This window comes from Pelophylax lessonae, assembly GCF_965119305.1.
Source record: "Pelophylax lessonae genome assembly, chromosome: 2".
In the NCBI taxonomy this organism is placed as follows: domain Eukaryota; kingdom Metazoa; phylum Chordata; class Amphibia; order Anura; family Ranidae; genus Pelophylax; species Pelophylax lessonae.
This window is the reverse complement of record NC_138769.1, coordinates 40,367,909-40,393,891: the sequence shown is the minus strand read 5'-3', so window position 1 is coordinate 40,393,891 and position 25,983 is coordinate 40,367,909. Positions and strand designations below refer to the sequence as shown.

At 41.8% G+C, this 25,983-nt stretch overlaps 1 protein-coding gene across 1 annotated transcript in view; it reads left to right on the top strand.

Moving 5' to 3' along the window:
* Positions 1–25,983, top strand: part of LOC309546147 (interferon-induced GTP-binding protein Mx-like) — a 120,817-nt gene that overhangs the window by 30,312 nt on the left and 64,522 nt on the right. Inside the window, exons 4-5 of the mRNA XM_082245686.1 lie at positions 16,810–16,947; positions 20,590–20,744. Of these exons, the coding sequence (XP_082101812.1) occupies positions 16,810–16,947; positions 20,590–20,744 (293 nt within the window). The remainder of the gene's footprint in view (positions 1–16,809; positions 16,948–20,589; positions 20,745–25,983) is intronic.

Genomic DNA, 25,983 nt, shown 5'->3' with positions numbered 1-25,983 from the left:
AGCCTAAAGCAGGTTAATCTGTAACACTAGCAGCGCTACCACATATTTGAAATACATAAAATAATCATCTATATGTCATAGAAACATAGAAACATAGAATGTGTCGGCAGATAAGAACCATTTGGCCCATCTAGTCTGCCCAATATATCTGAATCCTATGAATAGTCCCTGGCCCTATCTTATATGAAGGATAGCCTTATGCCTATCCCATGCATGCTTAAACTCCTTCACTGTGTTTGCAGCTACCACTTCTGCAGGAAGGTTATTCCATGCATCCACTACTCTCTCAGTAAAGTAATACTTCCTCATATTACTTTTAAACCTTTGCCCCTCTAATTTAAAACTGTGTCCTCTTGTGGTAGTTTTTCTTCTTTTAAATATGCTCTCCTCCTTTACCGAGTTGATTCCCTTTATGTATTTAAAAGTTTCTATCATATCCCCTCTGTCTCTTCTTTCTTCCAAGCTATACATGTTAAGGTCCTTTAACCTTTCCTGGTAAGTTTTTTCCTGCAATCCATGTACTAGTTTAGTAGCTCTTCTCTGAACTCTCTCTAGAGTATCTATATCCTTCTGGAGATATGGCCTCCAGTACTGCGCACAATACTCCAAGTGAGGTCTCACCAGTGTTCTGTACAGCGGCATAAGCACTTCTCTCTTTCTACTGCTTATACCTCTCCCTATACATCCAAGCATTCTGCTGGCATTTCGTGCTGCTCTATTACATTGTCTTCCCACCTTTAAGTCTTCTGAAATAATTACTCCTAAATCCCTTTCCTCAGATACTGAGGTCAGGACTGTGTCAAATATTCTATATTCTGCCCTTGGGTTTTTACGTCCCAGGTGCATTATCTTACACTTATCCACATTAAATTTCAGTTGCCAGAGTTCTGACCATTCTTCTAGTTTTCCTAAGTCCTTTTCCATTTGGCGTTTCCCTCCAGGAACATCAACCCTGTTACATATCTTTGTGTCATCAGCAAAAAGACAAACCTTACCATCGAGGCCTTTTGCAATATCACTTATGAAGATATTAAACAAAATTGGTCCCAGTACAGATCCCTGAGGTACCCCACTGGTAACATGACCTTGTTCTGAATGTTCTCCATTGACCACAACCCTCTGTTGTCTGTCACTCAGCCACTGCCTAATCCACTCAACAATATGGGAGTCCATGCTCAATGACTGCAGTTTATTGATAAGTCTTCTATGTTGGACAGTGTCAAAAGCCTTACTAAAATCTAGATATGCAATGTCTACTGCACCTCCACCGTCTATTATTTTAGTCACCCAGTCAAAAAAATCTATAAGATTTGTTTGACATGATCTCCCTGAAGTAAACCCATGTTGTTTTTCATCTTGCAATCCATGGGATTTAAGATGTTCCACAATCCTATCCTTTAATAGGGTTTCCATTAATTTGCCTACTATTGATGTCAGACTCACTGGTCTATAGTTGCTCGATTCCTCCCTACTACCTTTCTTGTGAATGGGCACGACATTTGCCAATTTCCAATCTTCCGGGACGACTCCTGTTACTAATGATTGGTTAAATAAATCTGTTAATGGTTTTGCCAGCTCACCACTAAGCTCTTTTAATAATTTTGGGTGTATCTCATCAGGACCCTGTGACTTATTTGTCTTCACTTTAGACAGCAATCTTAGAACGTCTTCCTCTGTAAAGACACATGCATCAAACGATTCATTAGTCATCCTTTCAAGTGGAGGTCCTTCTCCTTTTTCTTCTGTAAAAACTGAACAGAAGTATTCATTAAGGCAGTCGGCTAGCCCTTTATTCTCTTCTACATACCTTCCGTCCTTTGTTTTTAATTTAGTTATTCCTTGTTTTAATTTCCTTTTTTCATTTATATATCTGAAGAATGTCTTATCCCCCTTTTTCATAGACTGAGCTAGTTTTTCTTCTGCCTGCGCTTTAGAAGTTCTTATAACTTGCTTGGCCTCTTTCTGCCTAATCTTGTAGATTTTCTTATCTTCATTGCTCTGGGTTTTTTTATAATTACAAAATGCTAGCTTTTTATTTTTAATGATTTGGGCCACTTCTGCTGAGTACCACAGTGGTCTCTTCCTTTTTTTGCTTTTACTGACAAGTCTAATGCAATTTTCTGTTGCCTTCAATAATGCACCTTTTAAATAGTCCCATTTCTCCTGGACTCCATGTAATCCGTACCAGTCTGATAAGGACTCATTTATGACTAATTTCATTTTTGAAAAGTCTGTTTTTCTAAAATCTAAAACTTTTGTTTTTGTGTGGTGTGACTCTTTCACAGTTCTTATATTAAACCACACTGACTGGTGATCACTGGATCCCAAGGTTTCGCCTACAGTGACATCATATACCGAATCCCCATTTGTGAATACCAGATCCAAAATGGCCTCCCTCCGGGTTGGCTCCTCAACCACTTGTTGCAGAGACAACCCCAGTAGGGAATTTAGAATATCTGTACTCCTGGTAGAACTTGCTATTTTGGTTTTCCAGTTTATATCTGGAAGATTGAAATCTCCCATAGTGATAACTTCTCCTTTCATTGTCATTTTAGCTATTTCTTCAACTAGTAGATCATCTAGTTCTTTGACTTGACCAGGTGGTCTATATATCACACCTACACGAGTTACTGCATGATTAGCAAACTGCAACGTAACCCAAACTGACTCTATGTTGGCTTCACCAACTTGTATTAGGTTAGATTTAATGCTATCTTTCACATACAGGGCCACTCCTCCTCCTTTCTTGCCTTCTCTGTCTCTTCTGTATAAAGAGTACCCTGGTATGGTTATGTCCCAGTCATTTCTTTCATTAAACCATGTCTCCGTAACAGCCACTAAATCTACATTCTCAGATGCCATAATTGACCCAAGTTCATTGATTTTTTTACCTAAACTGCGAGCATTTGTAGACAGGACTCTGAGCTTATCATTTCTTAACCTCTGTGCTTCTGACCTGTTCTGGCATTGTTTCGGGGGGCAATTGGACTCTTGTAATTCCACTCTTTTGCCCCCCCTTCCTAGTTTAAATACTCTTTCGCAAATTCTTGGAGTTGTTCACTAAGTACATTTGTTCCTTTGAGAGAAAGATGCAAACCATCTTTTTTGTACAGTTCCTTTCTATTCCAAGTAGAGCTATCAAATATCTTTTATTGTCCATAAACAATAAAAGATGTAAAATGCAATCGCTGGAGATAAGAAATTCACTGAGCCCAGTGCAAAAGTCCAAGTTCAGGTGCAGATAACAGAAATGGTGAGAAAGAAGTGCAGCTAGCTGTATATTCTGTGTGCCTCCACCATCAAGACGTGACACCCCATCAAAATGGACACTCACCAAATCGATGATTAATAAGCACACTTGTATAAAGTACTCGAAACCCATGCTTGAGTAAAAGTACAAGTGCTTGATCAAAAAGTGGCTTGAGTAAAAGTGGAAGTGCTCGATCAAAAAGTGACTAGAGTACTAAAGTATTCAACATTTTTTGTACTTAAGTATTGCAAGTAGTTTTTTTTTAAATTTTGCTACTCAAGTACTAAAAGTAAAAGTACCAGTAGTTTTAAAAAAAATTTGCTACTCAAGTACTGAAAGTAAAAGTACAAGTACTGTGTTATGTAGTTATTAAAGAAAGAAGTCAAAAGTTTGAACATCATATTGTTTTTTATTATTTCAAATGATTAACCTAAAGGACAATCAGCGCCGGTTCACATTGCAGCGAGGCTACTTCGCACCGCGACCTACATTGAAGTCTATGGCGGTCGCCTCCGGGTCGCCCCAAAGAAGCTCCGGACCCTTTTTCTAGGTCGGAGCGACTTGTGTCGCTCCTATTAGAACGGGTCCGCAGCTTCCCTATGGGAGGCGACCTGCGGCGACCTGTGAGGCGACCAGGTCACCTCACAGGTCGCCCTAGTGTGAACCGGCACTTACAGTACCTTTGGCTGTAACTTTTTGTAAACAAAAAACAGATAAAGTATGTCCCTCCCTTTCCCCTTTAAAGCATCCCTCCTTCTCTTCCCTGCATGTTTTTTTTTTCTCCACAGCTTATTGGTGCGCAAAATCATATATAAACCAATCTGATATACAACAATATATTCCAATAATGAAATAAAGGAAGAGTGTATGAAATCAAAGTCAATAAAAAGTCCATATATATATATAATGCCATAATGCCATAATACCATATATATGTGACAAAACAAGATGAATATATTTTCAAAGGTGCAGGAATCAAATAGGTGCTATTCCAAATAATAGTTGCAGACTCTGAGTCCCACCACCTTGTGGATTTCCCCCTTACCCGGCGGATGAAGGTAAGTGCAAAATAATATCCAAATAGACTCTTCCAGTGAAACAAAACTGCAAAACCTGTGCTCTCAACTTCCAGTGAAAAAAGCAAAATCAGCCTCTTACCAGAAAAAAGGTCTATGTACGCGTGTGACTCTCCTTGGTTGGGGGAGGTTCTCTTTCCCCTTAACAGCAGATATGTAGACCATTTTATCTATACATACAGTAGCATTTATTTTCGTATATTCGCTGATTTACACATGACATTATACACATTTTTTTGAACTTCATGAAACCTGCCATCTACTGTTCTGGCAGTGGTAATTTGTATAATAGTAACGAGTAACTATGCAGCACAAAAAAAAAAATATTGGAGTAGAAGTATTGAAATCATCGGAAAAATGTAGTGAAGTAAAAGTGGAAGTAGGAGAAAAAAATTCTACTCCAGGAAAGTACAGATACCGCCTTTCCGTACTTAAGTACAGTAGTGAAGTAGTTCTACTTAGTTACTATACATCTCTGTTAATAAGAGCCTGCATACATCAAAAAGAATTCTCCACCACTGGACAATTTGCACCCACAGCTTGGCTCTCAGAGGGATTCCATTTCTCAAACGCCAGTCAACTCATGCAGGTAAAAGCACAACAGGGGACACATAGCGTAATTCCATACACAATTTATTGAAAAACACTAGTAAAAACACGTCCCCGATTCCCCACAGAGTGCTACTCACAAACAGAGCAGGCCATAAGGCATTACGAATGCTTAGGTAGAAAAGCCCATCCGCCTCTGTCCTCCAAACCGCCCACCGCTCCGTACCTGGCAAGCCAGAACTGACAGCGTGGCGTGGCGTCTCACGTTGTTATGGCGATCGCGCACTCAAGCCCTAACGCGTTTCGTCATCATGGACTTCAACTGAGGGCGTCCAGTTGAAGTATGACCTGCTCTGTTTGTGAGTAGCACTCTGTGGGGACCCGGGGGGGGGCGTGTTTTTCGCTGCGGGATCACCCTTACTGTGCGGCGGAAAAGAAGCCCCCCTTCCCGCCGCGTCCCGGTCCTTTTCCCTGCTTACCGGACCCGCCGGCCGCAGGGAAAAGGATCCGACAGCAAGATGGCCCTCACTCGACTCTATGGTCTTGGAGGACCGGAGCAACGTCAAAAGTCGTTGCCTGGCAACCGGTTTAAAGAGCCGATTTTTTTTTTTTTTTTTTTAACCATTTTTTTTTTTTTCTTGTCAGGTCTTAGGTCTTTTTGACCCCAGATTTCACAATAAAGAGGTCCTGTCCTGCCTATTTCTATTACAAGGAATGTTTTTTTTTTTTTTAAAAACTGTGTAAAAATAAAAAATAATAAATAAAATAAATAGGAAAAAAAATGTAAGCGCCCTGTCCCCGTTAGCTTGAACGCATACAGAAGCCGCGCCCACATATGTAAACGGTGTTTAAACCACACATATGAGGTATTGCCGCGATTGTTAGAGTGAGAGCAATAATTTGAGCCTCTGTAACTCTAAGTTGGTAACCTGTAGAAATTTTAAAATTGACGCCTATGCGATTTTTAAGCACCAAAGTTTGTCGCCATTCCGGGAGCGTGTGCAATTTTGAAGCATGACATGCTGGGTATCTATTTACTCGGCGTAACATTATCTTTTTTACATTATGGAAATAAATTGGGCTAACTTTACTGTTTTCTTATTTTCTAATTAAAAAAAGCAAATTTTTTCCAAATAAATTGCGTTTGGAAGACCGCTGCGCTAATACGGTGTGATTAAAAATATTGCATTGATCTCCATTTTATTCTCTAGGTCTCTATATATAATGTTTGGGGGTTCTAAGTAGTTTTCTAGCAAAAAAAAAAAAATTATTTTAGCTTGTAAACACAGAGTGTCAAAAATAGGCCTGGTCTTAAAGAGGAAGTAAACCCTCCTCTGACACTTTTACCTATAGGTAAGCCTATGATAAGGCTTACCTATAGGTATTGTAAATATCTCCTAAACATGTACCGTTTAGGAGATATTTACTTTTCATGCAGCCAATGACATCACTGGCGCATGCGCTCTGAAGGAACGGCCGCTCGTGACGTTTCTACAGAGCCCTGTTCCGTGACCGTCGGCTCCTGCGCGCATGTGTGGGAGTGCTGTCATCGCGGCTCCAGCCAATCAGATGGCCGGATGCCGCAAACCCGGAAGAAGGGCGACAGAGCATGCCACCCATGAGAGAGGTGCGTGGTTGGCACTCCGGGGCTTCGTTCTAAGGTAAGTATTTCATAATGAGCTAGTATGCGATGCATACTGGCTCATTATGTGTTTGTCTTTCAGGTATTCGTTTTTTGTTTTGTTTTTTTTCAATTATCATTTTATTCATTTTTCATCATACAATTTAAAACAGAGGCCCAAAATATAAGTCATAAGCATTATCCCAGGAATACAGAATGATTATTTTAACATTTTCTCTCAATATTCACAAAGTATGAATTTTAAACTACACTAAGGAGTCAAATCCATTTTCATTTTTCCAAAATATGTATAACCTACTTTATTATATCAATAACGGTATATCTCTGATATCACATATTTTTATTATGAATTTGTTATTTATTTTCTCCTCTTCTGTATTCCTGTGCTATTGTTGCTCTATTCAATTTAAATTCGGCCTCTACTTACCAAAAATCCCCTCAACATAACCCTCCAACACAACCCCAGAACAAATAAAAAAAATAAAATAAATAAATAAAAAAGAAAAGAGAAGAGAAAGAGAGAGAAAAAAAAAAAAAAAAAACTACATTTCTTGGCCTTACTACCAAATGCAGAAAATTTCATCAGACCACTCACGAGTTTTGAGAGGTATTGGGATAGTCCGGGTGATTTATCACATACTCTATCAATCACATATAAAATATTAATTACACCAGTGGAACAGCCTAGGCTTAAATGGATAGAGAATTGGGAAAGAGATTTAAATCAAGCTTTCACGAACAGAAACAGCAGATATTTAGGTTCGCCTTTAAACCGGCAAGATGCACGAAAATACACGAAACTAACTTTAACCACTTAAGCCCCAGCCCTATTTCGGACACTTTTTGTTTACAAGTTAAAACCAGTATTTTTTCCTAGAAAACTACTTAGAACCCCCAAACATTATATATATTTTTTTAGCAAAGACCCTAGAGAATAAAATGTCGGTCATTGCAAAATTTTTTGTCACGCGGTATTTGCGCAGCGGTCTATAAAACGCCAAATTTTAAAAATCACATTTCACTGCATTTAAAAAATACTAAACAGTAAAGTTAGCCCATTTTTTTTGTATATTGTGAAAGATGATGTCACGCCGAGTAAATAGATACCCAACATGTTACAGTTTAAAATTGCGCCCCCCCCGTGGGATGGTGACAAACTACGGTCAATAGAGATCTCAATCTGCGACGCTTTAAATTTATTTAACGGTTACCAGTTTAGAGTTAGAGAGTAGCTCTTCTTTTAAATTATTGCCCACACTCTGGCGATCGCGGCGATACCTCACATGTGTGGTTTGAACAGCGATTTAATTTGCGGCTTGACTTGCGTATACGTTTTTTTTTTGTGCGCGAGCTAACGGTGACGGGGCGGCTAAAATTTATTTATTTTTTTTTCCTATTTATTTTTTATTTTTTTTTAACTTTATTACAGGTTTTTTTAAAAAAAAAAAAAATCTGATCACTTTTATTGCTGTCACAAGCAATGCAAACATCCCTTGTGACACCAATATGTAATGACAGGTACACTTTATGGAGGGATCGAGGGTCTAAAAGACCCTAGACCCCTCCACTACACTTCCCTGTATGCAAAACGCTGAAAACGGCATTTTTACATACAGCCATTTTTCAAATCTGCCGCCTTTTGCAGCACAGTAACCCGGAAGTGACGTCATGGACGCCGCCTCCGGGTTACGTCATCGGAGACCCGATCGATGCCGTTTCCGGCATTCATCGGGACTCCATCCAGCCGGCGGACGTGCCGGCTGGGTGCTCGGGGCTCCCGTCCCACCGGAAAGCCACGGAAGGCGGTGGGAGGGGGGGGGGACGTCCCCTCCCGCTCACCCGGGTAATGATCGAGTGGCTCCCGAGCCGCATCGGTCGTTACCGGCGGAAAGTCGACCGTCGGCTTCAAACCACGGTACCGGGATAATGCGTCTAGCTAGAGGCATCATCCCGGTATAACCCCGCAAAGTTACCCGACGTACGGGTACGTTAGAATGCGGTAAGTGGTTAAGATTATTACTAGGTGGTATATTACACCGGATAAACTATATAAAATGTATCCGCAAGAGGAAGAGGGGTGTTGGAGGTGCGGGAGGGAGAAAGGTACGTTCTTCCATACTTTCTGGGAATGTATAAAGATAAGGTCATTTTGGGCGAGAGTAAGCTCTTTGATCCAGAAATTTACAAGCTACATTGTTGAAGAGGATCCGGCCTTTTTCCTCTTGCATATATCCGGCATCCCGACAAAAGAATATGAGAAATCCCTGATCCCCCACTTACTAGATGCGGCTAAGACATGTATACCAGCGCACTGGAAAAAAACTACAAACTCCATCAGTATCAGAATGGGTAAGGAAAGTGGAATATATTAATAAAATGTTAGATCTAATATGGTCTTCGCAACATAAACAGGATAAATATAAAAAAACATGGGGTATATGGAACCAGTTTATTACCTCGGAGGAAGGTAAAGAACTTCTAGTAAATGATCTAGGGTAGATGTAGGAGGAGGAAGGAGAGAGTTGGGTGTGTCCTCCGTCTTGGAAGGGAGGGGGGAGAAGTTGCTCCCTACCCCTTTGAAAAGAAAGGAAAATTTCCCTCTTTTTTTTAATTCTGAGGTTTACAACCTCTTTAAAGTGGTTAAGGTCTGGGAAATTTCCTGGCCATAGACCCAAAATGTCGATGTTTAGTTTCCCTTTTGCCTTATAGCAAGGTGTTCCGTCATGCTGGAAAAGCCATTGTTCCTCACCAAACTGTTCTTGGATGGTTGGGAGAAGCTCTCGGAGGATGTTTTTGTACCATTCTTTATTCATGGTTGTGTTCTTAGGCAAAACTGTGAGTAAACTCACTCACTTGGCTGAGAAGAAACCCCACACATGAATGATCTCAGGATGCTTTGCAGTTGACATGATACAGGACTGATGGTAGCCAGTGCTGTATTTTGGCCTAGGCCAAGAAGGCCCAGGCCTAGGGCAGCACTTTGCAGGGGGGCAGCAAAAAAGCTGCACCACGCACAAGAAAAAAAAACAGCCTCCTCCCGCCTCCCCCACTAAAAAGTATCCCTGCCGGCTTGCGCTACACACTTTTAGTATAGTACCAGTCTTATAGGGCGAATTGGGCTGGAGGGCAGGGTCCAGGAGGCACCCCCATAAAGCGGTCACACTGCTACCTCCTGGTATGATATGATGGTATGATGATGGGCACTGCTGAGGCTGACCTTATGGGAACTGATGAGGCTACACTGATGGGCACTGATAGACTGTGGTTGTGGTCTGTGGTTTACAGATGACAGGGCGGGTCATAAACAGGAAGAAGTGTGGCCTTTACAGGAAGGGGTGCGTCATATTTAAATTTGGGGATGCACAAGTTTAGTCAGGCCTAGGGCAGCACAAAACCTAAATACACCACTGATGGTAGCGCTTGCCCTTTCGTCTCCCCACAAGGTTTTTTCCAGATGCCCCAAACAATCAGAAAGGGAATTCATCAGAGAAAATCACTTTACCCCAGGCCTCAGTAGTCGGATCCCTGTACCTTTTCCAGAATATTCGTCTGTCCCTGATGTTTTCCCTGGAGAGAAATGGCTTCTTTGCTGCCCTTGATACCAGGCCATCTTCCAAAACTCTTCTCCTCACTGTGCGTGCAGGCGCACTCACACCCACTGCTGTATTTTGGCCTAGGCCAACAAGGCCCAGGCCTAGGGCAGCACTTTGCAGGGGGGCAGCAAAAATTCACCCCCCCTCTACCTGAGACTCTATTGGCCACTGGTTGCTAGGGCCGCCTCTCTCACCCCCCCTCTCTCTCGCCTCCCCCTCTCTCTCTCTCTCTCTCTCTCTCACCCCCTCTCTCTCTCACCCCTTCTCTCTGTCTCTCCCTCTCTCTCACCCCTCTCTCTCTTTCTCTCTCATCCCCCTCTCTCTCACCCCCCTCTCTCTCATCCCCCCCTCTCTCTCTCCCTCACCCCCCCTCTCTCTCTCTCTCTCATCCCCCTCTCTCTCTCATCCCCCCTCTCTCTCTCACCCCCTCTCTCTCTCTCTCTCTCTCTCTCATCTCCCCTCTCTCTCCCTCTCTCTCTCATCCCCCCTCTCTCTCTCTCTCATCCCCCCTCTCTCTCATCCCCCTCTCTCTGTCACCCCCCCTCTCTCTCTCTTTCTCTCACCCCCTCTTTCATCCCCCACCTCTCTCACTCTCAACCCCTCTCTCATCCCCCCTCTCTCTCTCTCATCCCCCCTCTTTCTCTCTCACCCCTCTCTCGCTCTCTCTCATCCCCCCTCTCTCTATCATCCCCCCTCTCTCTCACCCTCATCTCTCTCTCTCACCCCCCTCTCTCTCTCCCATCCCCTCTCACCCCCCCTCTCGTGAGATCTCAGGGGTTCATGCTGGGACTTGTAGTCCTTCAATTTTGGAGGAAGTCACATCCGTTAAAAAAGGAGCGGGGCAAATTTACATGGGGGAGGGGGGGCGACCAATTTTAGTCTTGCCTAGGGCAGCACAAAACCAAAATACACCACTGCTCACACCTGCTTGCTGCCATTCCTGAGCAAGCTCTGCACTGGTGGTGCCCCCGATACCGCAGCTGAATCAACTGTAGGAGACGGTCCTGGCGCTTGCTGAACTTTCTTGGGAGCCCTGAAGCCTTCTTCACAGATGCAGTGGAAATGTTTTTTATGGAATTAAGTTCATTTTCATTGCAAAGAAGGACTTTGCAATTAATTGCAATTCATCTGATCACTCTTTATAACATTCTGAAGTATATGCAAATTGCCATCATTAAAACTGAGGCGGCAGACTTTGTGAAAACGAATTTGTGTCGTTCGCAAAACTTTTGGCCACGGCTGTAGATCATATTTAGAATGAGCATATAGTATGCTTCAAAAACTGAAATTCATGCCAGTAAAAAGAATTCTAAAAAATGTGACCCACACCCACCCAACTGAGAAATATAATGCTTGTTTTGTCAAGGAGTGATCTAACAATGTGTAAAATGTACTGTATTTTAGACATGTGCAGAATGAAAAAATGTGTTTTGTTTTCGAATTGTTATTTACATAAATTAGTTTCGTTACATTTTTTTTATTCATTTAATTAGTTTTCGTAAATTGTTTCTTTATTTAAATTCTAATTAATTAAAATTTGAATTTCATTTAAATTCTAAATGAATTTTATTCCTAATTTGAATTTATTCTATTCAAAAATGTATTTTTTTTCTATTCTATTCTTTTCTATTCTAGTCTATTCTATTCTTTTATTTTCTATTCTATTCTGTTAGAATTTATTCTATTATAATTTTGGGAAATTATTGTATTCTTTCTATTCTATTGTTTTTTTGTTTTTAATTCTATTCAATTCTTTTATTTTCTATTCTTTTTGAATTTTAATTTAGTCTTTTCAATTCCGATTTTCGGAAGAAGGTCATATTTTTTCTGTTTTATTCTATTCTATTCTTTTTTATATTCTATTTTTTCTATTCTATTCTTTTTTTTTTCTATTCTATTCTTTTATATGCTTTTGAAATGTATTCTATTTGAAATTCGAATTTCAGAAGATGGTATATTGTTTCTATTTTATTCTATTCTACCTTTTATTCTATTTTATTATATTCCTTTATTTTCTATTCTATGGTATTCTATCTCTTTATTTTCTTTTCTATTTTTTCTATTCTTTTATTTTGTATTCTGTTCTGTTTTACATTATTCTATTCTATTCTTTTATTTTCTCTTCTATTCTTTTCTATTCCTTTATTTTCTATTCTATTTATTCTCTTTGGAAATTCAAATTTGATTCAAAAACTATTGGAATTCGATTCAAAAATAGTATTCAAATTTTGTCCAAACTTTTTGTTTAGTTATTTCAGATTCATTTAAATTTGTTAGAAAATTCAGATACATTCACGTTTCCAAATAACTAAAAATTTGTCCGAATTTCAAATCGGAACGAAACGAACCGCACGACTACTGTACCTTATTCCATGGTCATGCTAGTTCTGGAAGTGCTGACCGGTCTCATGTAACTACTTTTCTTTCTGACCTGACAGGTTGTTGCCCCCTAATGACCTGACATGTTGGTCTGCATTAGTAACTTAGCGACTTGTTACCTGAATTTGCCATTTAACCCCATCCTTCTTGAAACTGTGGAACCTTCTTGGGTATAATTCACCATACTGATAGAATTTGAATCTATGGTACATCTGACAGCTAATTAAAAAGGAACAATATAAGGAACTGTATATATACACACAATATGTGGGCAAATCAGTCAGAGAGCTATTGTAGGGTAACCAAGGCTGCTTAAACATTTTCTGGACATCTGTGCATCAATGGCCCTAGGTCCTGAAAGGGTTAAGTCATTTTTTTATGTAACATTCAAATATATGCATGTCCTCTACACCGGATTTTTTATTATTACTGTATAACATACTGTAAATTCTTTCTTTAACCACTTCAATACCGGGCACTTTCACCCTCTTCCTGCCCAGGCCAATTTTCAGCTTTCAGCGCTGTCACACTTTGAATGACTATTGCACAGTCGTGCTACACTGTACCAATATTAAATTTTTTAATTCATTTTTTTCACACAAATAGAGCTTTCTTTTGGTGGCATTTAATCACCGCTGGGTTTTTTATTTCTTACTAAAAAAAAAAAAAAAAAAAAGACAGAAAATTTTGAAAAAAAGAAAGTTTTTCTTATTTTCTGTCAGTAAATTTTGAAAATAAGTAATTTTTCTCCTTCACTGATGTGCACTGATGAGGCTGCATTAATGGGCACTGATAGGCTGCACTGATGGGCACTGATGAGGTGGCACTTATCGGCAATGATGAGGTGGCACTGATGGGAAGGTACTAATATGCTGCACTGATGGGCACTGATAGGTGGCGCTGATGGGCACTGATTGGTAGCACAGATGTGGCACTGATAGGTGGCACTGACGGGCTGCACTGATGGACACTGATGGGCAGCACAGATGAGCAGGCACTGACTGACTGGCAGCACTATGGGCACTAATGGTGGGCACTGATGATGGGCACCGATGGGCACTGTTTTTTAACTTTTCTGTAATCAGGCCACTGTTGATCAGTGCCCTGATTACCTGTCCTAGACTCCCCTTTGAGGAGGAGCCGCTAATTGGCTCTCCTCACCACACACTCTGACAGTGTGAGGCGAGGAGAGCCGATAAACGGAAGTTCCTCATTTACATGTGATCGGCTGTGATTGGACACAGCCGATCACATGAGTAAAGAGTCATGTCATTGGCTCTTTACCAAATCGGGGTCGCTCCGTGTCCTAACAACACGGCACGGCCACGATTGCCGCACTGCGCGCCCCCGAGAAGCCATTCTAAGGGGCGCCGTCATATGATGTCATCCGAGAACGAGAGCCGCTCCGTCGTCATTTGACGGTGGGCGGGCAGCAAGTGGTTAAGGGTTGTATGTGCAGACAAGGGGAATTATAACCTTGGCAGAATAGCTGTTGAGATAAAACGCTTGATTGATACTGTGTACTTGTAAAAATAAAAAATAATATTATATATGCACCAGATACCAGTTAGGTACCAACAAAGTGCAAAGCGCTGAAAACGTACCTAATTAGATAAATACATAAAAAAAATATCAGCAAATATAAATGCAAAAGTGTGGTAAACCCATAAACATGTGCAAAGGTGCTAAATATATATCTGAGGTAACAGTATAAAAAAGTACATATATTTTTGATTTGCAAATAAGGTGACAGGTGATCTTTAAGCGCTTCAACAGCCGTGTATATTTATAAATGTATGCGTTGTGCTGGTGCTTCAACTTGTTGGTACCTAACTGGTATCTGGTGTATATACTGTATTACATTTATTTTTTTATTTTTACACGTACACAATATCAATCAATTTAAAATGTACTCTTTAGAGCAGAACCACCCCCAATTTCTAATTTTCTATTTAAGAATCAATGACCTCTGCTCACAAAAAAAGATTATTGTAGCTATTATTTTTAATGTAGACAGCAATTTTTGATCACTATTTATGCAGATTCACCAGCCAGATCTACATTCTAAAAAGCAATGTATTGCTTATAAGAGGGTCTTATCTCAACAGCTATTCTGCCAAGGTTATAATTCCCCTTGTCTACACATACAACCCTTAGAGGAAGAATTTACAGTATGTTAAACAGTAATAATGAATATCCAGTGTAGAAAAAATGACTTAACCTATTTATGACCATGGGCCATTGATACAATAGCTCTAGGACTTATTATTCGCCCCCACATACTATATATATATATATATATATATATATATATATATATATATATATATATATACTGTATATATATTAAGGTACAGCGCTATTAAAAACTCAACATCAAATGCCAGTAAATGCTCACTGGTTAAAGTGCTTATAAATTAATAAATTATACAAAGTGACTCAGTGTACTAGAGTGCAAATGCTGGTGCAAATTAACAACGTAAAGTGCTTGAGACAAATATTAAAGTGATGGTGTGCCAAAATAAATCACATGAACCATTATAGATTCAAAATGTGCACAACAATAACCAGATTATCAAGAGTCCATTAAGCTTCTTTTGCTCTTGTGCAAAAAACAAGTAGAAAGGTGCTAGACGAGTGCTTCAAAAGTGCCAGTGCTTCTGCCACCACCACCCAAAAATTGGCCTCTCACCTGAAACTATCACCTGTGTATTACCGCTAGGTCAAACGAGCAGTTCCTCTCAGGGGTTAAAGAATAGATATCTCTCCTCAAACCCCTTTCACCAGGGATCGCTCAAATGGCTTAGATATAATAATGGTTCACAGCATCACTTTCAGAATATAATCTGTTTAGCATTAAAAGGAAGAGAGAGGGAAAAAGATCTAATGCTCTCCATTTTAAAAGGATTTATTGGGAATTAGTATAGTAAAAACTTACAAGATGCAGCACTAAAAGCAGTGCGGGCTATGGGCGCATATCTCCTCTCGCATGGAGCTGACTGCCGGCTTCCTGGTTGCTGTGAAATTCTCCGCCCCTATACGCGTTGCGTCATCGGTCATAGGACACTCGACTTCTTCAGTAGGGGTCGTTTATATTATATCAGTGTGGTGAACTATACCTGAGAAGGTTAATCCACAGTTTGCAAGAAGGATGGGGTTAAGTGTCAAATTCAGGTAACAGGTTGCTAAGTTGCTAATGCCTGCCCACTAGCATTATTTTTTATTTTTACACATACACAGTATCAATCTATTTTAAATTTACTCCATAGAGCAGCGCCACACCCAATTTCAAATTTTCCTGCTTGAGACTCTACCTTGGTAGTTGTCGTAGTGGAGGCAGCAGCTCTTTATACTTATACTAACCTTTGCACGTAGCCACCCTTGTTTATCTTTGTTGATTCTTAAATGGTAAGGCTGAGTGTTGCAGCATCGGGCAACTTAAAGGCTATGTTCGCCTTTTTTCCATGTTACATCCCTATTTAGGGTGTAACATGGTGCCAAGCCACTCCCCCCAAAAAAATTAAACTGCCCCCTTACAGAATTTGGGGGTTTCTTCTCCCTGCTGGTTCATGTGACCTTTAAAATTTTTTATGGCCATGCGTGGCTCTGCCCAAATAGCCACTTCATTAATTCACAGGAATCTGTAAACGAATAAACTACAAGTCTCGTTTTCCACTGCAGCAGATGGACATTTAGAAATAAATGGAACATAAGTGTGGTGGTGATTACCACACTCGTAGTCCAATGATATTTCCTCCAGCTCCATAATCGACCACCTGTACCTCGGTATGAACATAGAGCTGGAGCAACAGTAAGCAGGAGCCTGTGCATTGCACATGAGATCTACTGATCACGTCTGCAATGCTAGGCAGGCTTATGTGCAAATGCAACAAAAAAAATGATAAATGCAACTTGTTCTTCTGAAAATGTGAATGTATTTATTTTATTTTTTGCGACAGTTTTTTTTAACACAGCAGGAAGAGGGATGATGGAAGGGAAATGGCTTATTTAGCTATGTGTATGAATTTAACCTTGAGCTATTAAGCACTGTAAACAGCAGGTCATTTTTTTCAACAGAGCTAAGAACAGATAAGTAAGATTGTGAAACAGAGGCAATAGCTCAACCTGCTTGCTAAAAAAAATAAAAACTATAAAAAATATAAAATATTTTAAAAATATCATAATTATTAGAAATATATGTTTATAATTCTTATCTAAAATATATTTTTTGAGTAAAATTATCCCTTTAATAAATCTAAAAATGTAATTAATCATTCTATGTGGTGATTTTATTCTTTTTTCTTTTTTTGCTTCATGAAGGTATTGTCACTCGTTGTCCCCTGGAACTCAGATTAAAAAAATCTTCAAAGGGCTCAAAGTGGACTGGTGAAATAAAGTACCGTAACGAAAAAATAAATCTTAAAAACCCAGGCGAAGTGGAGCGTGAGGTCAGAAAAGGTAAAGCAGCCCTGTCATTCCAGAGAGCTGGCCGGGGCACAACAGAGAGTTTGCATTAATTTATCCTTTAAACACCTCCTGTGAGATCTAGACCCAGTCACTACAACCTCACATAAGCTTTAACATGTGTAAATTCAAAAGTCCCATGCTGAGGTAATAAACATATGTAAAGTCTCACTATGCACAGCTTCTTTTTCTCCAGTTCCCCAGGGAATGAAAGGGAATATAGTGCATGCAGTTCTTTGTCCTGTATTCACCAGGGTTGTGAACGTTAAGCTAGCATGGTCGACAGCATCCCCCTTCCTCCACCACTGTTTGACCACGCTGTTTAGTAGGGGATGAATACCTAAGTAGATGTTACTGACAGCGCTTGTCTCAGGCACCAGGTACTAACTAGGGATCTACAAAGCCGATATATCGGGGGCCGATATGCACTTTCCCCGATATATCGGAATCGGCCCCTGAGGTTACTGATATTGCCAATATTTCGGAAAAGTGCATGTATTGGAGTGATGCCTGCAGCTAGAGGCATCACCCCGGTACCAGCGTCTATAGCCGACGGTCGGCTGTCTTGTAATGACAACCGATACAGCGGAGAAGCCGCTCGGTTGTCATTACAAGGAGCGGGAGGGGACGTACCCCCTTCCCGCCACCTTCCGCGGCTCGCCTAGCCTGCAGGGCCGCCGAAGAGAAGACCCAATCAAAGCCGCATTCGGATCTAATCGGGTCTCCATGTAAAAACCCGGAAGTGATGATCATGGTACTCAGCGCCAAAGTAAAAAAAATTACAGCATTCAAAACAGCCAAACTTGGCATTTTGAATGCTTTTAAGTGCAGAGGAGGGGTTTGGGGTCTTTAAGACCCCCAGATCCCTCCACAAGAGTACCTGTTAAGAAAAATAAATAAAAATATATATATTTTTTTAATGTACGAAAATATCGGCCAATACCGATATGTGATGACCAAAATATCGGTATCGGTATCTGCAATAAAAAAACGATATCGGTCGATCACTAGTACTAACCCAAGGACAAGTGACATCACTACTTATGCAGGGTGGGTGTCAGCAAGACTGTAAAAACATACCCAGGACTTTCTCCCAGATGTGCTCACAGCAAAGGGGCGGTAGCAGGAGATGTCTGCTTGAGCTCCATCAAAGGAGAGTCCGCAAATCGGGCTTCCTACAGGGGTGGAGCTGACAAGCAATACTAGCAGCAATAAAGACATGAAATACTGGAGAATCATTCAACATTTATTTTAAGAAGCAAAGATAAGTATTTAAATATGAATCGAGTTAAGTTTGCGATGAGACTGCTTTTTTAATGAGGAACTAAAGTCTGTATCACGGTGAGTGGGGTCTTGCCATATTGTACACAGCATACTTGTACACATTTACCTCCGAAAGCTCCCTCCTCCAGCAATGTGGTATCAGCAATCTCCTTTTGCTGCTATCCAGGTCTTCCAGTTTCAATATTTTCGACCATCTTGTGCATGTGCATGGGAGTTAATTTATCCTAGCACCAAAGGCATACCGAAATTGTATGGTAAGCTGAGCATGTACAACTCATTGCACTAATAATCCAAAACAAAATGCTAGTAGGCAAGGTAGAATATTTTAGGTCAGCAGAGACATTCAGAGTAGAGACCAGCATTGCATGTCCTCACCAAGGGAGGGGGGGGGGGGCCCTCATGCAATTGAGTCACCAAACACTGATGGGCCCTCTCTGTAAAAAAAAAACAGGGGCCGCCTGCCTGTCTTGGAATACAGGTAAGAATACCCATGAAAGCACTGCTACCCCAGAGAAAGCCCTCCTATCCAGAGCACAAATGCCAGGCCAGCCACATAGGGAGGGGGATAAGGTACAGGAGCCCAGGCCTGCAGGGCCGAAGGAGAATCCCGCAGGGACCAGCCACCCCAGGGAGCACCGGGCCACACACCGTGTCCGGGGGGGGGGGCATCTTCTTGTCCAGTGGAACTGCAGCTGACGTTCCAGAGGCAGATCCTCTTCCCCACCGAGGTGGGGGGCCGTGGGTCAGGGTATCACTGTGACAGACCCAAGCGCCCAGTCATATGTAAGAGAGCACACAGGAGGTTGCACACGCCTACTGCATTAGCAAAGGTTTACTGTATAAAACAAAACATACAGCCAAATCGATACTCACAAGCATAAATGTATACAGGCGTTGCATGATACAAAAATATCAATCCAGTTCGGGAATGGTGTGGTAAAACACACTGTAATCCTGTGCTGGCAAGCAGATGTGTTTCAGGGGGCACACCCCCTTCTTCAGAGCTAAACCTACCAGCACAACCACTGCCATACACACTATATTGCCAAAAGTATTGGGGCGCCTGCCTTTACACACATATGAACTTTAATGGCATCCCAGTCTTAGTCCAAAGGATTCAATATTGAGTTGGCTATAAAAGCTTCAACTCTTCTAGGAAGGCTGTCCACAAGGTTTAGTAGTGTATCTATGGGAATGTTTGACAATTCTTCAAGAAACGCATTTGTAAGGTCAGGCACTGATGTTGGATGAGAAGGACTGGCTCGCAGTCTCCGCTCTAATTCGTCCCAAAGGTGTTCAGGACTTCTTGTTGTTATAGCTGTTATAGCTGCAAAGGGTGGGCCAACTCAATATTGAACTCTACGAAGTAAGACTGGGATGCCATTAAAGTTAATGTGCGTGTAAAGGCAGGCCGCAGGTGTCCCAATACTTTCAGCAATATAGTGTATATGCACACTAAAGTAGGTGACACCCCCAGAAAAGAGTGGTTACACAACCTCTCTTCTATTATAAAGTATATCTACTAGTAATTTATTTTGCAGAATACTTTAATTTTGCTTTTAGAAAAATTAGCAGCAGGCCTGCACTAGTTATGGGACAGCGCTTTATCTAATGGTGACCCTGCCAGATACAATGCTTAGAATGCAATCATTATAGTTGCCAATTGATCATCATATCAGGAACTGGACCCCTACTATCTGACGCCATCTGGCTGGGAGGAGGAACCACAGCGCCCAATGATGGAACATGTTATCCCACAGACCTAGACGCAACCACTCATTGCCATTGCTGCAGCCTCCAGGGATAAGTGATGGAGATATCCCAGGAGGCTGTGGGACAAGGGACACGTCATTCTTGCCTAGGCGAAAACGGTGGTGGTGGGGGTTCAGATAGTAAATAAAGTAAAACAAAATGCAGTTTATATTGATAAGGGGAGAATGGAAATAAAGTCACTCGGAAGAGTGAAGGTCCTCTTTAAAATCACCTGAACCTGTAAATTGTAGCATGAGAAAAGAATTGCCATGAAAACTGTCAATCCTAAAAGCAACTACACCAGATTTACTTTGTCAAAAATGATTATACTATTACAAAATTATGCAATGCTGAGGCAAATAATTATAAAGTAGTTTAAATGTTTACCCAAAATTAGTGGGTGGTGTGAATCTGCAGATATTCAAGGATGGTAACTGCTGATGATGATACAGATTGTTTGTAGCATAAAGAAAAGTGAGCTTTTTTGTGGGCGAGTCAATGGTCAAAGCTTTGAGTTGTTGGCTCTGCTCAATACAGCAATCTCCTATAGTAAAGTCTTTGTCTTTGTTGTTTGCCCATTCCTTCTTTTTTCTCTCCTAGCTCAAGACTGCATGGCTGGTGCAAAGAACGGGGTCAGTGATGAACTTATAACCCTGGAAGTTCTATCTCCGAATGTTCCAGACCTGACTTTGATCGATCTCCCGGGGATTACACGCGTTGCCCTAGCCGATCAACCTGCAGATATTGGACTGAAGGTTTGCTTGTTACATATACTGTATCATATGACCTCACATAGGATAGGCAGATGGGTGCAGTTTAGAAGCAGGTCAACTTCAGGTCAGAAGGAAGTCAGCTGCAAGCCAAATACAATTGTGATTGCCCTTAGATGGAACTCCAAACATCTCAAACTGATCCATACCGACTTTTTGAGATGGGAACGAAGGACACCTATAAGCAAAAGTATGTAGTCATAGGATACACCCTCTGCCATGCCCCCTTAACCACTTAGGCGACGTTCACATGTGGGCATAGTGGATCGCGGGCAGAATCACAGCGATTCTGCCAACGATCCGGAAATCATTGCAAGTCGCAGGACGCCTGTGCAATGCCCGGATTTGCAATGGCACCCCAAACGCTGTGCGATGTTGCCGCAATTTCCGCCTGCCGAATCGCGGTAATATCGCGCAAACAGAATCGCGGGACGCATGACACCCAAAAAAGGTACAAGAGCTTCTTTTGTGCGTCATGCATCCCGCGATTCTGTTTGCGCGATGTTACCGTGATTCGGCAGGAAATCGCGGCAAAATCGCACAGTGTTTGGGGTGCCATTGCAAATCACGGGCATCGCACAGGCGTCCCGCGACTTGCAATGATTTCTGGATCCCGGGCAGAATCGCGGTGATTCTGCCCGCGATCCACTACGCCCACATGTGAACGTAGGGCCGAGCCCATTTCTGACACATGTTGCTTACAAGTTAAAATCAGTATTTTTTGCAAGAAAATTACTTAGAACCCCCAAACATTATATATTTGTTTTAGCAAAGACTCTGGAGAATAAAATGGCAGTCATTGCAATATTTTTTGTCACGTGATATTTGCACAGTGGTCTTTCAAACGCCATTTTTTTTTTTTTAATTACATTTCACTGCATTTTAAAAAAAACTAATCAGTGAAGTTAGCCAATTTTCTTTGTATACTGTGAAAGATTATGTCATGCTGAATAAACAGATACCCAACATGTTATGGTTTAAAAATGCGCACACCCGCGGAATGGCGACAAACTACGGTCAATAAAAATCTCCATAGGCGACACTTTAAAAAAATTTAACGGTTACCAGTTTAGAGTTATGAGTAGCTCTTTTTTTTTTTAATTATTGCTCTCGCTCTGGCGATCATGGCGATACTTCACGTGTGGTTTGAACAGCGATTTAATTTGCGGGCGCGACTTCCGTATGTTTTGTTTTTGTACGCAAGCTCACGGTGACGGGGGCGGTTAAAATAGATTTTATTTTTTCCCTATTTATTTTTTTAATTTTAACACAGATTTAAAAAAAAACAAACAAAAAAATCGAATCACTTTTATTGCTGTCCCAAGAAATGTAAACATCCCTTGTGACACCAATCTGCATTGACAGGTACTCTTTATGGAGGGATCGGGGGTCTAAAAGACCCCAAACCCCTCCACTGCACTTTAATGTATTTAAAATGCCGAAAACTGCATTTTTAAATTCGGTGTCCTTAGCAGCCGAGTAACCTGGACATGACGTCCTGGAAGCCGCCTCCAGGTTACGTCATCGGAGAACCGATCGAAGCCACATCCAGCTTTGATTGGGACTCCAACTAGCCGGCGTACACGCCGGCTGGTTGCTCGGGTCTCCCGATGGGACGGGAGACCCGGGCAGAGCCGCGGAAGGCGGTGGGAGGGGGGGGGCGTCCCCTCCCGCTTGCTAGGGTAATGATCGAGCGGCTCTTACCACCTGAAACCCAACTGCCGGCTCTAAAAAATAGTACTGGGATGATGCCTCTAGCTGCAGGCATCACCCCGGTACAACCACTTATTGCAGCCAACGTAGGGCTACGATTCGCGGTAAGTGGTTAAAGGCGAATTATACAAAAAAAATGAGTTCCACCCACAGGTCTTTGTTTTACCACTACTATTCCTCTATACTGGCTTTTGGAATTTACAAATGCAGCAATTTAGAAATTGGATGAAATGCTTAGCACTGGGAAACACTTTTTGAAAGATAAAAAAGTGCATTTTATATAAAACGATATAGACCAGTCCAAATTCAGGGGACAAATGAGGAAGAAAGAGGGACAGAGGGACTTTGTTCCAAATCAGGGGTAGTCTCTCGAAACCAGGAACAGTTGGGAGCTATGAAATGATCTCAATTGCATGGTAAAGGCACCTGCAAGCAAACTGCAGCTACTGATCGAGTGCTAAAGCCTCATTAAAACGGCCGGGTGCCATAAAAAACAGGCAGTTGACACTTGTTTTTTCTTACCTCCCACCTTACCCTAACGTGGTGGCTGGAGGGGTCACATAAATGCAAAATCTATACCACATGTCATGTTTGGCAGGCAGGACCACCACTACACATGACCCATTCTAAAGGGTTGGCAGTGACATCAATGAATATCAAACTGCAAGCTCCATTTAGAAGAGTTGAGGAAAGCAATATAATACAGTGAATGTTGCCATTTGCAGTGTTGGAATATTCCAGAAATTGAATATTGCTTTGCGAGCCGCCATGGGTGTCTTGCAGGTATATTGCAGGAACTCACAGTGAGGAAGGAAGGAAGTTACATCACACAAAATGGGAAGGATTAAAAAAAATTGAGTGTAAATAAAACAATGACCAGGGGGTGGCAGCGTATTTATAAACAATTAAATGGCTGTAATGTAAACCCTTACATATACCCAGTGAAGTGAACAGTCTCAGATGATACACAGATGTAGCCAGGATCGGTCTACTAGGATATATATATATATATATATATACATATATATATCTATATTGGACTACTAGGATATATATATATATATATATATACTGATCGTTATTGCTGGAGTTGTCTGTGGGCCCCTTTAAGTCTGCTTTCAGAGTAGATCGGCCTCTCACTGGAAGTAAAAGAACTGGATTGTGGGAGATATAGTTCTGAATTGATAGCAGACTGTTATCTGGATTGCTGAAGGAACTGTTCTCCCAGGGAGCAACGGGGAAGCAAAGGACCTTGAGAGAGATTATAAATCTATCTGCTCCACAGTGCGAGGCTCTCTTGTTTTCGGGACTCAGTGAGTCCACATCAGCCTGTTGTGTGTGAAGGACTAGGCTGCAGCTGCGGCCTAATGCACAAGGCCTGACCTGTTTGCGGAACTCATCCTCAGTGGAGCGGATGCTGATCGCTGTACTGTGGACGCTGTCTGAAGAGGAAGCGAGTGAAGGCCAGCCGGACAGCCTGAGGAGGCAGAGCACCGCTGGTTCCCAGACGCCGGAGCGTGGGAGAGCACATCGCCTATCTTATAGGACCCTCAAAGACGGACATCCAGGAGAGATGGTGTCTGTGTCGGGTTCTGATCGCAAGTATAACCTTTTCATCTACACAGTGACTGCAGAAATCCCAATATACATCACTTCCCATGGGATTACAAATTAACATCTGATTCTCCTACTATTTTATAATCACCTTGGACAGTGTTTAAGAGCTCCAACTGCCGGTGAAGATATAGCAAGGCCTTGCTAAGGGAGGGGTGTTGATATCTACTACTTCTTAAACGGGACACGTTCTATTTAAGTGCAGTATTGCTAGTTAGGAAATTAACAGTACAATAATAGTTTGGAGTTCTCCTTTAATATGAATATTGCATTATCATCATCATAGAGAGTTGTTCTAACATTGTCCTTTTTGTAATTCATTGTTCTGGTTATTTTGTGTCAGTCTTGCTGAACCCCGCTGGTTTAAATGGGATTCGGCTGACTGACAAAATTGTATCAGTTTATTCACTAAATAAGAGATCAAAACTCATTTATATGGTGCCAGTGTGTTCTTAAAGGTATATACACAATGTCAGAACCTAGAGTGTCAGGTGGGCTGGACGGTTCACAGGGTCATATGAGAGCTGAGAAACACCCATCAATCAGCAAACCTCAGGGGGGTAGTGCTACATAGAGATGAGAGAAATCCTCCTATATAGGATTTATTTGTTAATCTGCAGTCTTCTCCGCTCTACAACCCTACAAAAGGACATATCGTGTTAAATATCCTTCTTCATCTGTCAGGAGCACAGAGGAGGGGGCAGAGAGGCTGCAGTTACAGTGTGTGAGAGCTGATTGGAGGAAAGGAACACAACCCCTCCACACACACAGCAGAAGAACTGTGTTCTGAATAGACAAGCTCTGTTCTGAGCTCTCCCCCACCCTCCCAACACAAATTTATCTCATGTGTCGGGAAAACTTCTCAGAAGTAACTCATCCTGACAAAACAGAGGAATGAAGCACCAGAAAGACAGGGCATTTAGAGCTTTGGAGAGAGATAAGCAGGGCTTTTTTTCCTGGAGGAATAGGTATAGATATTTCCCCCTTTTGAATCGCCCCTTGTCTCAGCCTCCTACCCACCTTCAAGCACCGCCCCTTGGTTCCACCCCCTACCCACCTCCTAGTTCCACCCATTTTAAGGAATACAGAACCAGGGAATTCCTATGGAATTTGACACTGATAACAAGAAAAGCAATAAAATAGATCCCCTGCAGCCAACAACTATAGACCCCCAAGTGCACGTGCTCAGCATCATATCCAGAGGTTGTGTATAGGAAATAGAAGTATGAGTGCTGCCAGCATTGCTGCAGAGGTTGAAGGGGTGGGGGATCAGTCTGTCAGTGCTCAGACCATATGCCGCACACTGCATCAAATTGGTCTGCATGGCTGTCATCCCAGAAGGAAGCCTCTTCTAAAAGATGATGCACAAGAAAGCCAGCAAATGGTTTGCTAAAGACAAGTAGACTAAGGACATGGATTACTGGAACCATGTCAACGTATTTGAATCAGATGGTGACAAGCATGTGTGGTGGCAACCAGTAGAGGAGTACAAAGACAAGTGTGTCTTGCCTGCAGTCAAGCATGGTGGTGGGAGTGTCATGGTTTGGGGCTGTATGAGTGCTGCCGGCACTGGGGAGCTACAGTTCATTGAGGGAACCATGAATGCCAACATGTACTGTGACATACTGAAGAAGAACATGATCTCCTCCCTTCCGAGACTGGGCCGCAGAGCAGTATACCAACATGATAACGACCCTAAACACCTCCAAAACAACCACTGCCTTGCTAAAGAAGCTGAGGGTAAAGGTGATGGACTGGCCAAGCATGTCTCCAGACCTAAACCCTATTGAGCATCTGTGGGGCATTCTCAAACAGAAGGTGGAGGAGCGCAAGGTCTCTAACATCCACCAGCTCCGTGATGTCATCATGCAGGAGTAGAAGAGGACTCCAGTGGCAA